At 29.6% G+C, this 14,500-nt stretch overlaps 1 protein-coding gene across 3 annotated transcripts in view; it reads left to right on the forward strand.

Annotated features, from left to right (window-relative positions):
• Window positions 1–14,500, forward strand: part of LOC140062999 (peroxidasin homolog) — a 57,240-nt gene that overhangs the window by 33,873 nt on the left and 8,867 nt on the right. For 2 of the 3 annotated variants that reach the window (XM_072109425.1, XM_072109427.1), the window contains exons 2-8: window positions 1,424–1,567; window positions 1,900–2,043; window positions 4,831–4,902; window positions 6,959–7,128; window positions 10,479–10,596; window positions 13,630–13,811; window positions 14,053–14,322. In XM_072109425.1, the coding sequence (XP_071965526.1) occupies window positions 1,424–1,567; window positions 1,900–2,043; window positions 4,831–4,902; window positions 6,959–7,128; window positions 10,479–10,596; window positions 13,630–13,811; window positions 14,053–14,322 (1,100 nt within the window). The remainder of the gene's footprint in view (window positions 1–1,423; window positions 1,568–1,899; window positions 2,044–4,830; window positions 4,903–6,958; window positions 7,129–10,478; window positions 10,597–13,629; window positions 13,812–14,052; window positions 14,323–14,500) is intronic. The other variant, XM_072109428.1, reaches the window with a different exon arrangement.

Genomic DNA, 14,500 nt, shown 5'->3' on the forward strand with positions numbered 1-14,500 from the left:
TCAAATTAATGGGGTGAAAATTACCATTTTTAAAACTCCAATGTGAACAAGGCTTAAAGTAAGACTTTCAAAGTATGTTCAATTATGTATATAGTTCAAGTTATATGAAATAATGTGCTATTTATTACTATTGATTGGGTATTTTTTAGACAACAATGGTGATATCTAAACTTGTCATTCTCATTTGTTAGTGCTTGATGAGGGAATTCTCTACATGAAACTGGAGATTCTTTTATTTGGCCTAATGATCCAATACATTGTCATAAGAAAGAATATAACTGAAGTGTTATACTGTTTCCTACCTGTACAACACTTCATGCACTACTTGAAAAGTTTTTTAGGATCAAGTAACTGTAATTGAAGTAGATATTCCCCAGGGAAGCTTTAGGTGCCTACAAGCATTCTAATCTTTGACACAATGTAAGTTTATTGAATAGGTTGTTAATATTAAATATACATGACCTGTTATTCACTTGGATTTATTTGTATCAACACAGACATGCTTCCTTTAGGCAAGAGTTAACAATTAAACACAATGTAGCAATCTGTTGTATGCTTTGCCTAACTTTCAAGACTGAGTCTACAGACATTTTGTTTTTTGATACCTGCAATTATGAGTTTTCTGTAATATAGCTCTAGGGAACAGATAATAATTTGGCAAGAATGAGTTAAGGTGATCCATATGTTTGCATACTGAATAGGGAATTGTATTTTGTGTTTAAATCAAGTTTATTATTTTCATAGGCCTACTTGCAACTTCAAAACCTTAACACTTAACAGTGAGAAATACTGTTAAATCACAAGATTCTTGACTGTATTTAACTCTGAAAGAGAAATAAGTGTATAAACATAGCTATAAACATTGTATACACACATTCTATATGACATTTGTTTCATATACCTCCATAATTTGCATACTGACAAATGACAAATGCATGAATGATGTATATTGAAATATGGATGGCAGATGTGTTTGGCTTCAAGATCTAGGTCACATATTTTCAATGCTATTAATTTTAAACTTTAGAATATGGATTTTTTTCTTAATTGTTCATGCATTGTTTTATCATTTCTAGTAATTAAGGATATACTGTTTTATTTCCATTTATTGAGAAAATTATTAACAGGTACCAAGTACTACTCTATTAATACAACTGAAATTTATACATTGAAATATTAAATATTGTTGCCATACAGTAAAATCTTTCTTTTATTTGGGCACACTTTTTATTGTCAAACTAGTTTAAAACCAAAGTTAATGTTCCTATTTATGTAAAACAGTGGTGGCGCTATTTACATTTTTCCCACATTTTGTGTGAGGACACAACTATTAATTTGTTATATAAAATGTTCATTTCTTTAGTCAATTTAATTCCTTGTAATTATGTTTTACATTAATATATTTTTTTTGGTTTTTTTTCAGTGATTTACGTTTTAATAGAATAGATGCAATTCCACCGGGATCGTTCAGTAATCTACGAGATCTCAACACACTTTTACTAAGTAATAATGACATTCGTAAAATAAAAAATGGGGCATTTGATGGGTTGCACCAGTTACGTTACCTGTAAGTTTTTTTTATGATTTGTTTTTTGAACTATGACATATTGTTCAAATACTGTAGGTAAAACTTCTTAAACCGAAGAGCGACCTATAACTTTTTAAAAGGAAAATTTAGTTGAATTAATTCAAACATAAGCTAGCTAGTTTTGAAATGTTCAATTATCCATTATGAAAAAAACTAATAGCAAAATGTAGTTTACTATAAAGTAGTGTGAATTTTTAGCCTTGTAAAATATTCTTTTGTACATATGAACCTGTATCCTCAGTATGTATAATTACAATAAATATATTATATATTAAACAAAAAACATATTTCTTTAAATATTTTGCACTTAGTTATTTATATAAGAATCGAATCTCAGAGGTGGAGAGTAAAGCATTTTCTGGTCTGCGGAATCTGGAGCAGCTTTACCTTTATTCTAACATGTTGGCCACTATGCATACAAATACGTTCAATGACTTACCTGCGCTTGAAAGATTGTAAGTATATATTTTTTTCAAATAATTTTAAGAAAATTGAAAAATTTGTTTTAAAATTTAATTATTTCTACTTGGCGACCAAAAAATTAAGTTATTGGAAACAAATAAATCACATCAAAAAGTCGAGCAGTGTTTTTTTAAAAGAATTATTGTTTAATCTCAAATTCAAATCCATATTTTACTAGAAAATATGAACCGTCAGTATGTTTTTTTTTTCAAAACAAACTGAAGAAAATTGTATGAAAAAAAAACCAGTAAAACTGTAACTAAAAGTAAATATATTTCAATGTAAATAAATCAATAATGGTAATTATAAAATATGGAATTAATAGTTAAATGATTATCTTTAAATTGTGTTTTCTGATGAATTCATTTTTCATTACATTTTTAATTTTCATTTATAGTGTTTAGCTTTCCCAGTTTGTTCCCAGTTTGTTGTGTTTAATAACATTTGCTTGGGTGCTTAATTTTTTTTTTTTTTGGTTTAAGAAATGCTTTTATAATTTGCAAACTTGCTATTAACTCTCACCAAAAGCCATAGAGTTAGTTGTATATCTTAAATCCACAAACAACATATAGAGCTAATCTTGCTGATTCTCTAGAGAGTTTGAAGAAACTTGACAGTACCATTTTTGTTCATTGCTGAAAATCCAAATATTGCAGCAACAAACAAATTCTAAACTATGGAACATAAAGTTATTGGTTTCAGTATAAGTTACAATTTTGGTTCTGCAAACTTAAATACTGACATGGAAACCATTATGGCCATAATGCGTTGAATGGTTGTGTTCTGGATGGAGAACCATCTGGGAATCGGGACGGGTGCTGTATTATGCATATACCAGAGAGTGATGGTTTAATGATAATATCAGACTAGCATTTGATAGTGGGTTTGATCTGTGCCATACTGATTGCATCTGTAAGAAAGATGGATTACTCTCATTGCCTCGTCCTTCGGAAGGGATGTAAATATATATATAGCGCATGTTGAAGAACTTGGTACACTTTCTGAAACGAGTAGGGGATTGATTTCAACAACATTTAAAATTCACAAGCTTATTTCACCAAGGTGTTAACTTAGGTCTAAACTGTGTTTTACCACTGAAACAGTTGATTTCACGCCAATAGCATGCTTCACCATGCCAACAGTATTCTCGCTTCACAGCACTTGCTTTACTTGTTTTTATAATAACAATGTATTAGTAACTATACATAGATAAGTTAAACTTACAGAACTTTTTAACACTATTTTAAGCGTAGACTCTACAACTACAGTACATAAATTTAAGGTAATAGTTTTGTAGGCCCATACTGTAGTATACACAGAAGTCAACTAATGTAATTAAGTTACGGGAATGGATCTATTGATGTCTACAGCTCTTACTACATTAGGTATTTTAACTACCGTACAGAAACGTTCATCAAACTAAGTACATGATCAAAACAAAGAGGCTCTACAACAACACAATGATTTTTGCTAAAAGTGTCACATTATTTGGTGCTATTTTGTGTCATGGGAAAAACGTAACTAATTAGGAAATGGTACTGTAGATGAGTGGAAATTTCACATAAAGTCATAATACATTACCAACAATGGGGTCAGTAATCTTAGAATGTCGTGCAATATTTCCTTGCCTCCACTGGACACAAAAATATCAATTTAAATCAATTTGATATCTATCCAAAACAAAATTAAGGTTTATGTGAAAGGAACACCCTTCCTTCAAGGATTCTTCATGGATGTTTTCCAATGTTTTGGCATTATTAGTGTGATCTTTCTAGAACTAGCCCTATACATAACGTATACTAGTTCTGTACTTAACATTTAACTAATATTCTCAAATAGCCCTTGTGTTATGTATAATCTATAGTATCTAGTCCTTTGAAGGTATTTCCACATTGTCAACTATACGTGCCAAAAATAAAATTATATTATTAATAATAAATTTATATTTATTATTTAATTACAATTGTGTGCTTCAAAAAAATCAATATTGACAATCCATGGCAATATGCCTAAAATAAAATTATATATATATGATATTAAGAAAAATGTTGATTATATTCTGCTACAAAACACTAACAACTGTTGTGTACAATTTGGTTAACTTGCTGATTATTCTCTTAATAAAGTTAGTAGGGGCAGATTCAGCCTGAGTATTAGCTTAGTATAACTATTGTTACACTAAAGAATAGAATGGAAACATGTGATTACTCCAAAATTAAGTGGACATTATAGACTTTTAATTCTATTTTAAGGTCATAACATGTTTAAATTCTATTAATTGGCTTGGTGAAAATCATATTGGTTATGGATATATGGATATTTAGGGCAGCCTAAGGGAACTAATAAAGGGTTTAATTTTTTTAACTCAAACATCACCAATGCTAGAATAATATTTTGAATGGATTTTAGAAACAAATGTTACCTAACTTTAATAAAAGTGTCTTATTTTGTTTAACTACTGTTTTTAATGTTTAATTTAATTTCTAATTTAAAAAAAAAAGCTAAAAATTACAGATAATGACAAATAATTTGACAGTTGCTAGTTATCATAATAATATAATATTTTGAAGAATTCACTTTTGAAAATTGTAATTTGTTGGCATTAATTAACATTAAACAATAAAGAAAAAATTTTAAAGTATTTTCTTCTGTTATCATCAGGTTAATTTAAACTTTATCATCTTATTCATGTCATGATTCTAATTCTCTATTGTGTAACCATATAAATCAGTGTTTGGTATCGTGAGTTTGATCTTTTTCTCCTCCTCGCTTTTAAAAAGGTTTCTTAATAACAACAACATTTCCCATATTCCACTTGGTACATTCACGGAACTTCGGAATCTTAAACGATTGTAAGTTTTCATTCATTTTTATTTAAATCATTGTTTATTTCATAATTTCATTTTTCGTTTTTGCCCGATTCATCATGTTTACGCATGTACATCCTCATTTATGCATGTTAAAAATAACATCAACTTTTTGACCGATTTTAATTTTTGATATTATAATTATGATATACAGTAGGCTTATTATGTTATTATGTATATAACCTATAGTGCAAAACTTTAACATTTTCAGTGATATTTTAAGGCAACTTTAGGGAATTTAATTGTTAAAACACCAACATTGTATTTTATTTTTTATTAAAAATAAAAACGCTCTGTCTATACTATCAAACTTTATGTGACAAAAAAAATGTGATGTGCCCATGGACATGATGATGTCATATCACTACCATATTTGGGCACATAACACTTCGTTTGTGTCAATCTTTGAGTTTGATAGTGTAGACAGCTTAAGAACATATATTTATTTTATCAAATGAAAAGTAATTAATATTACATAATAATTACCATTTACAGTTAGGTTACTGTATTTCAGAGAGTTTTACAGAAATGTTTAGAGATTTTGGGCACAAGTATAGTACCTTTTAGTAACTCAATTTGGAAGTCATTACTTTGGCATCTTAATGAATTTTTAGCTGATACCATTTTAGTTTATTTTATTTTGTACAAAATAACAAACTTATCTGTGAATAAATTCATTATTTTTTTAAAAAATGTATGAAAAACCAATATCTTTGAATACCAGTAAGTACTCTCTACTAAGTACAATAGTACTTAAAAGCACACTCTAATAGAGATTTATTTTATTAAGTACACTCTACATGCTCAATAAGCTAAGTACTTTCTCAATAAAGCACTTTTGTCAATATCACTTTGCTCAAATAGCACTTTCTTAAAAGTACTTATTTCAACAAGTTTACTTTAAATAAACTAAAAAAGTACTCACAAAATAACTGTTACTATGTCTGCATACATTATTTTAATTTAAAAAATGATTTTCTTGCCTTGCCTGCTTGTATTATCTTTTGTCAAATTACGCTTTTAGCAGCTTGTTCTAAGTAAATGTAGATAATTATGCACCTGTTACTTTGTAGACAATGTGAATTATAGAATTATGTATTTGTTGTTGATGATGCAATTGCATGTTGATATTTATTATATTTAAATTAAATGCATCATGTTTAATTTAGAACCTTCATTTATAGCTTTGTATTTGTGTATTGTATTTTTCCGTGCTGTTTAAAAAAAAATATATATATATATATGGCATCTTGAAATTTACTATACATATTAAATTATTTGCATATTATTTTATATTTTAATTAAATGTATTCTATTTTATATGAATGTATAATAAATATAAATACACTACAGTTTACTACTTTATTTAATTCTTCTCATTATATTAAAATTAGCATTAATGTATTATACTGATGTACTGTACATCATCGGAATGTACTGTAGTGGCATTACTTATGCAAATGGTTGTTATACTGATTTTTACATCCTATAATTTTTGTTTTTAATTATTCAGTGTAAGATAAAATGATAATATTATAAATGAACAATAGAGGTATAAAAATATATTATTTTAAGACCTAGTTGACTAATCATCATTGATTAATCATCAGATTATTTAATGATATAAAATCAATTATAGGATATTTAGTACTGACCATGATTTGGGGGATTTCAAATGGTTTGAAATAAAATATAGATCATTATTTATTTTACAAATTCTTTTTTAGTTAAAATTAATATATTTTATATTACATACTTTAGTTTTGCCATACTCTACCTTAAAGAACCAATTACATCAGAAAGTAAACATTTGACCAACCAACTTAGCTCCCTGATGCAAAGCTACCATACTCCACACATACAGTAGTACTATGAGTTATGCAATTAATCTATATCATCCTGTTTATTTTATTTTATACAATATGTCTATCTTTATAAACACAATTTTTCTGTAGGCCTACAACATATTTCATATCTGGAATTCACTTAACCCATTTGCACTTTGTAATTAGTGATTCACTTTTCTTTTTAATTCTATTAGACGTTTGGATTCCAACCGATTAGTTTGCGATTGTAAAATGATGTGGTTAGTTCAGATGTTACAAGAAGCTGGTCGGTATGGACACACACAATCGGCGGCGGCGTGCGAATACCCTAAAGAATTACGAGGCAAAAACCTCATCTCACTGACTCCGATACAAATGAATTGCCGTAAGTCCTGTTAAAATAACATGTAATCCTTATAGACAAGTGTATACCTAAATATTTAAAGTAGGATAATTGTAGATGATAATTTGATAATCAAGTCTGCAAATGGTAGGTTTATAGACTTTTACTAAGACTCTTTGACTCCAAACATTGGTATTAGTCTACTGTACAAAAGTTCAGTTTAATTTTTATAGCTTTATAAAATGTTGTTGAAAGGTTTGTATGGAGAATGATCAATAGTACAGTTAGGTTTGCCGTACACCATGTGATGCCAATACGAAATAAAGTATGTTTTGATTTGGTTTCGGTTGTTAAGATCTGTCTACACTATCAAACTAGTTTGACAATTGTGAGGTTTCCAAATATCGTAGTCATATACTTAAATATGGTAGCGATATGACATCATCATGTCCATAATGGGCACACCACATTTGTCTAAAGATACATAAAGTTTGATAGTGTAGACAGAGCTTTATGCTACAAACGTCTTCTGAAGAATGCAGTAAGTAATGATAAGTCAAATATAGTAGCACCATCTAGCGTCACACATATAGACTGTCAAGGCATGAACCGAACTAGACTACGCTTATTAGTTTACACTAAAGCTCTGTCTACACTATCAAACTAGTTTGACAAAAAAGTGTGCCCAAATATGGTAGTGATATGCCCAAATATGGCAGTGATATGACATCGTCATCATGGACACATCAAATTCTTTTGTCACATAAAGTGTGATATTGTAGACAGAGCTTAAAGACAAATCAAGTACAGCCGAAAAAAATGTTCTCAATTCTTTGAGATGTTAGGGTACTCAAAATAAGCACAGGAAAATCAATGTTTATATTCTAAAAGCTATATTTGTTATTACTTTGTATAATACTTTAAACTCAATCGAAATAGCAAAACATGTTCTAATTCTTATTTATTTGAAATTGAAAGTTATTTTAATGTATAAAGATATGCAACAAGCATTGTTTTAAAACATACATATAGAGTGAGACAGGTTTTAGTTCTTTTGTCTGCAAACAAACCTCATGGGTTGTATGTTATTAAATTGAAATATGACAGTGTTCTATTTTCATCAGGTTTCAATTTAATAGCAACACTGGGATTTAATTTGTATTTAATAATTTTATGAGTTGTCAATGAAAAACAGCTAATCTTCCCTTTCTTAATTTTAATGTGTAATATTATTTTTTCTATTGTTATGAAAATGTATTTGTATTTCTTCAAATACAATGTGTTCTGTATTATTTTTTACAGTCAGTACTGTATCTAAATTTGTCAAATATCATAGGTAAATTTGGCTATATAGCATCTCATGTGTTTCAAGTGATTATTGTATCATAGACTGTAACCTACAGTATACCCTATATCTAACCTTCCTTGATACAGGCACCACACGTGATACACATGAAATGCTGTATTGCAGAATTGGCTTTTGATGCTGGACAAACGTCACTACTGTATGTGGAGATGCAGTGCTAAGTATCTGGTGGTTCATGTTTTTAGGCCTTTTTTATTCCTTTCCAAAATAACTACAATCCTGGTCATTAGTACTTGTTTAATTAAAAATATATCGGTAAAGTAGCGAACCCAACTTAACAAATAAACACCTCACTAAAACCTTGATTTTCTTTAATAGCGACTCGAGACACGATACTGAACATATTATCCACACATTTAGAATATAGTCGCTATCCCTTTTGTAAAGCAGACCCCTACAATGTTTCCCATGTTAGTCTACAGATGGGCGCAACCTGTGTCCACTCTGGATAGATAAGAGAACTGAACGTTGGGTCAACTTACTGGTCACCGCTTTAGAAATAACATTGAACATTTTGGTAACATGTGTTGTTTAATGCACAAGGTCTGAAAACTGAGTTTAAAATACACTTTTATTTTTTTAAGAACGTAGGACTCGGCTTTTAGTATAATATAGGTAGAATTAAAATAAAATAAATGAGGAAGGCATGCTTTGTTGGTATATACTACAGTGTAGCTGTTATTCTGTAAACAACATTAATTGAAAATTTGACAAATTGTGAAGAATTCAAGTAAAAAAACATACATACATTGCTGCTTTATTTTGCTGTTTAAGATTTTATTTGTATCTGAATTGAGATCCTGCCACTGATACCCACAGCATTGTCTTGTTTTTGACTTTGTACAAAATATAGTATTTACATACAAAACAATTTAAATGACATAATTCGTAAATACTGTACGTATTAAGAGAATTTGTGCTTTGGATCAAAGCACAAATGATGCACATGTACTAACAACAGGAATGAAAATCATTTTAATCTCTATTTCTAAAGAATAAAGAACAATTTGAAATCAAATTATAAAAAGCTTCTTTTGAAAAACAACTGGGACGTTGTTAGGTCTTAAGTGGATTGACAATTATCTGTACATAACTTCAATCCTCGATTACAATTAGGATACGTTGGCCGCTTTTCAGATTTCAATCAGCAGAAAATAATGCCTCTTTGCAGTGAATAGATTAAGGACACAGTACTACTTTTTATACTTGTTGAACAGTGCACATATAAATGTACTGTTTTAACATACAGTTATGTTTTCTCTCCCAAGATAGTGTTAATATGGTGACCATAAATATAATTGTTGATGATATCAACTTATGAGATTAGAAACATTCCTTTTTACCAATGGGAGATAACATAGTAGTTCAATTTAAGTTTATACTTTGACAGTTAGGTCTAGGCCTATTGGTTGCTGAACATTAGTAAGGTGTGAGAGTGAACATTTAACCCTTAGATTATAAGTCTATGCTTGCTACTTAGATTATAGTGTTGGAATAGTCATCTAGTTTTTTTTTGCGTCTTTGGACTTTTTCCGAACTGTTATGTCTAATGTTATGACAGTGTTAACTATAAAAATAGGTACATGTCTCCTGACAGTGTCTCGTAAGGCTTGTTTCTACAGAGCAGGAGATTACGGATTTAAATTATACCATATTTTTCCAGAAGTGAGTCCACATAAAAATAACCGATTTTAAACTCTAATTGGTTCCAGTCTTAATCATTAAAGAGCAATTTTTAGGAAAGCATGATTATACAAATGTGTAAATCTCTGTCTACACAATCAAACTACTTTGATTGTGTAAATCTCTGTTTACACAATCAAACTACTTTGACAAAGAAAGTATGATGTGCCCAAATATGATAATTGATATGCTTAAATATGGCAATGATATGACATCATGTCCATATATGGGCACATCACATTTATTTGTCACAAAGTTTAATAGTGGACAGTGTCTACTACTATAATGAAAAGAATAACTAATAATAATATTGTTGTGATTTTGCTTTTCTTTTCTCTTCCAGAGAGACCTCATTTTGTGTTAGAACCTACGGATGTTGAAGTTTCTCAGGGAAAAAGTGTTTACTTTACTTGTCGTGCTACAGGTGATCCTGAGCCCAGTATTACATGGCTTAGAAACAAGTAAGTAATAATAATATGATAATAACTTTAAAAATCTAATAGAAACTAAATTACTTAATGATGAATATGTCTATGATAAACTAAATTATTCTTTGAATAAGTTGGTTTAAAATACTTAATGAAAAAATAAATAATAAATACGATAATTTAATATTACAATATTCATTTAAAGGATGTTTAATGAAATGTTGAAAGTTTATATAGAATTTATTTATTCAACTTCTCACTAAGAACTTATTAGTAAATTGGATAGGACCAATAAACACCTATAAAACGGTCCAATCCAAATTTCACAAAGAGCCCAGTTATGAACAGTGGCTGTGTGTACTATATAGTGTACTAAGTATTTTGATCAGATACAATTCATGAACTATGGTAACAAAAATGAATACCACAATGCTTCATTAAATTATGATGGGTAAAATAGTGTTACTTTTGTAATTATAGCAACAGTATAAATTGTAAAAACTGTATTTCTATCAAGCGAGATTTACGCACTAGTTTCATTCTATCAATCATCTTTGATAAACCTCTATAATATTTTGATCTCTCAATCTGAAGCCTGTCTTATAGCAATTATCATACTTAGTCTTTGTTAATGCTTATAATCTTGCTCTAATACACTGTACTTACTTTGTAATATCTAGTATGTTAAGGACGTTTTTATTGCTAGTACACATTCCAACCATGTTCCAACAAATACTCTACTTCATTTAGTCTTGTTTTCATGAATTAACAAAACACAACTTGAAACAAAAATAAGAAACAACTATGTTTTTGTTTATTAAAATTGGGTATTTTACCTACAATACAGGCCCATTTAACAGTTTTTAGAACTTTTTAGAATAAAAAAAAAATTGATTTTAACTCTTTACTGTTTACACATTATTTAGATTCGTAACAAATAAACGTGTAAATGTAAAAGATTTAAATCCAATTTAGCTGTGTTGTTTTCTTGGTGAACTTACATCCCTTTGGTTCACTTAACAGTAATTTATATTTATGTTTACTTTTTTGTTAAAGAAAACTTATTTTTGTTTGTTGTTTGTAATTAGATTTAAATTTTTAAAATAATTTAACTTTAAATCTTTTTAATTCAATCAATACCTGATTCGGAAAATAAATTTTGTTTTTTAATGTTGTGAACAAAATTAGGCTTTAAATTAACGTCTATAGAGATAGCAAGTTTAACCGTCTCTTTAAAACACATTCATGTCTCATGCATGAAATGTTGCACTAAACAACCGTGACCTCTGACGACCTTTACAGCTGTGTCATTTTGTAACACAGGAAATAAAGCCTAATAACTACATTATTTCACAGTTGAGCGACGGTGCCTTTAGAGTGTCTGTATCCAGATATTTTATTAGAACTGAAACATTCGTGTTAATTTACAAGTTTATTTTCACCAAAAGCAATTGGTTTGTTGTACACTGCCAAGGCTGTACTTCAAATGGTGTCATCTTTAATTTAGCGATCCCTTGAAATTCTATTTTCAATGATATGTTTTTAATGCCTCTTCTTCCATGCCATGTTAAATCTTCCATTATAACTAATTGGTCTGTGAAGAAGAGTATGATTAAGGTTGCCTTTCATTTAAATGATTTCCAAATAAGTACAAAAACTTTTATTTATTTATTAAAAACACATGTTGCTTCATTATGCTTAAAGTATCTAAATTAAAAAATAATAAATCTATCAATTTTTTGTCTTCAAAAAAGTTAATGCAGCATAGTTAAATAAACAAGCTGTAAGCAAATAGCTGTCGTTTTGCATTGCCAACATAAAAGTTGTTGAGTGATAATTTGTTAAAACTCACAACCGTTATTTTTAAATCATCATTTAACCAGCTGAACCAATCTCACGTTTGAATCCTCACTCAATTTTGTTTTACCAAATTCTAAAGCTCTGTCTACACTATCAAACTTTATGTGACAAAAAATGTGATGTGCCCAAATACTGTGGGCACATGATGATGTCATATCACTACCATATTTCGGCAACATCACACTTTTTTTGTCAAACTAGTTTGATAGTGTAGACAGATCTTAAAACAGGATTTATAAGCTTTTTCCAAGTTATTAAGGTTGATCAGGTTGATAGTTCAAAATATCAACAAAAAACATTAAAAAAAATTCTCAGACAGACATTTCTGAAATCATTGTTGTGTTTAAAAACATTTATGTGTTTCCAACTAAAGTAGTTAACCAGCTGTGATTTATTGGAACGTTAAAGCTCTCTTTAACAGCTGACATGAAAGAATGTTGTTGCTACTAGTAACATGATCGAAGACACACATTAGGAACATAAGTGCAGAATTAAACTTGATTAACATTGGATGGATGTATTAAGAAATATTAGTATAATTTCATTTAATTCATTATTTATTTGGTCTTTTTTTGTATAATTGGGGAGACCAGGGTCAACTTAAGTGAACTAAATCACTGTGGCAGAGCTGGTTGACCTAGCCCAAATTCAGTTTACACCTTAAAACAAAACAAACTACGGTAATGAAAGTTATCAAAAGGCAAAAAATAAATTCTTTTGCTTTGCATAAGCCATCCAATCATTAAACTTTACAACTAATTATGTTTTAAAATAATTAATTAAACAATGGTTATCCTTATAATGTTAAAACAATTATAAAGCTCTGTCTACCCTACCAAACAATATGTGACAAAAATATATGATGTGTCCATATACAGTATGGATACGATAATGTCATATCACTACCATATTTAAGCATATCATTACCATATTTGGGCATATCACACTTTTTTTTGTCAAACTAGTTTGATAGTGTAGGCAGAGCTTATACTAAATCTGATTTCTTTTGTGGTGGCACTGTGACGTTCTTGCGTATAAATAAAGGTCTTTGGTTCAAATCCTGTGTCATGACTGTCATGGTTTATTGGGATCAAGTACATGTTTGAATATAATATTGTCTTTCTTTTCAATGTTGGGTTTATAAATCGTATTATAATAAAGTTAAAGTAGTAAAGAAACTGAAAGTAAAATTACATTGTTTTGAAGAGTTGAGATTGAAACCTCAATTGAACAACAGCCAGATGCCAAGTACACAATACTGACTGATGGGACGTTGATGATCTTGGATGCATCGGGAGAAGATGAAGGCGATTATGAATGTATGGCACGCAACGCTGTCGGAGAAGCTGTCACAAGAACTGCAAGTCTCAGCTATTTTGGAGAACCAAGTATGTAGGCCTATAGCTTAAATCATGGTGTACAATTACTATGTGCCAGTATCAATTTACACTCAGTTTCATAGGCCTTCCATGTCCATGACTGTCAGAGAAAATTAAGCCTAACTTTGTCAACATACCAAGAAATATTTCTCTGTAGTTTATTTTATGCGCAAAAATTGAATGCCATTTATAAAAAATCAGTTGATTTTTTTTATCAATATAATTGTGTCTGTTTTTATGTTATTTTCAGAAGCCCCACAGTTTGTCAAGGAACCAGACAATATTGATATACGAGCTGGAGACAATGTTGAAATACAGTGTGCCGTCAGTGGTCATCCACGGCCAATCATTACATGGACAAAGAATGATAAACAAGTGGTAGAGGATAACCATATTAGACTCCTGTCATCCGGATCTCTACACATATCAGAAGTTCAATTTGATGATCGTGGCATCTATGAGTGCTCTGCCACTAACCAAGAGGGCATTATTTCAACTACTGCAGTACTCACTGTTTTTGGTAAGGATATGGATAGGAACAATTATTTGATAGGCCTAAAGCTTTGTCTACACTGTCAAACTTTATGTTGCAAACAAATATGATGTGCCAATACATGGACATGATGATGTCATATCACGACCATATTTGGGCACATCACGCTTTTTTTGTCAAACTAGTTTGATAGTGTGGACAGAGC

Source organism: Antedon mediterranea, chromosome 11 (genome assembly GCF_964355755.1).
Source record: "Antedon mediterranea chromosome 11, ecAntMedi1.1, whole genome shotgun sequence".
Classification (NCBI taxonomy): Eukaryota; Metazoa; Echinodermata; class Crinoidea; order Comatulida; family Antedonidae; genus Antedon; species Antedon mediterranea.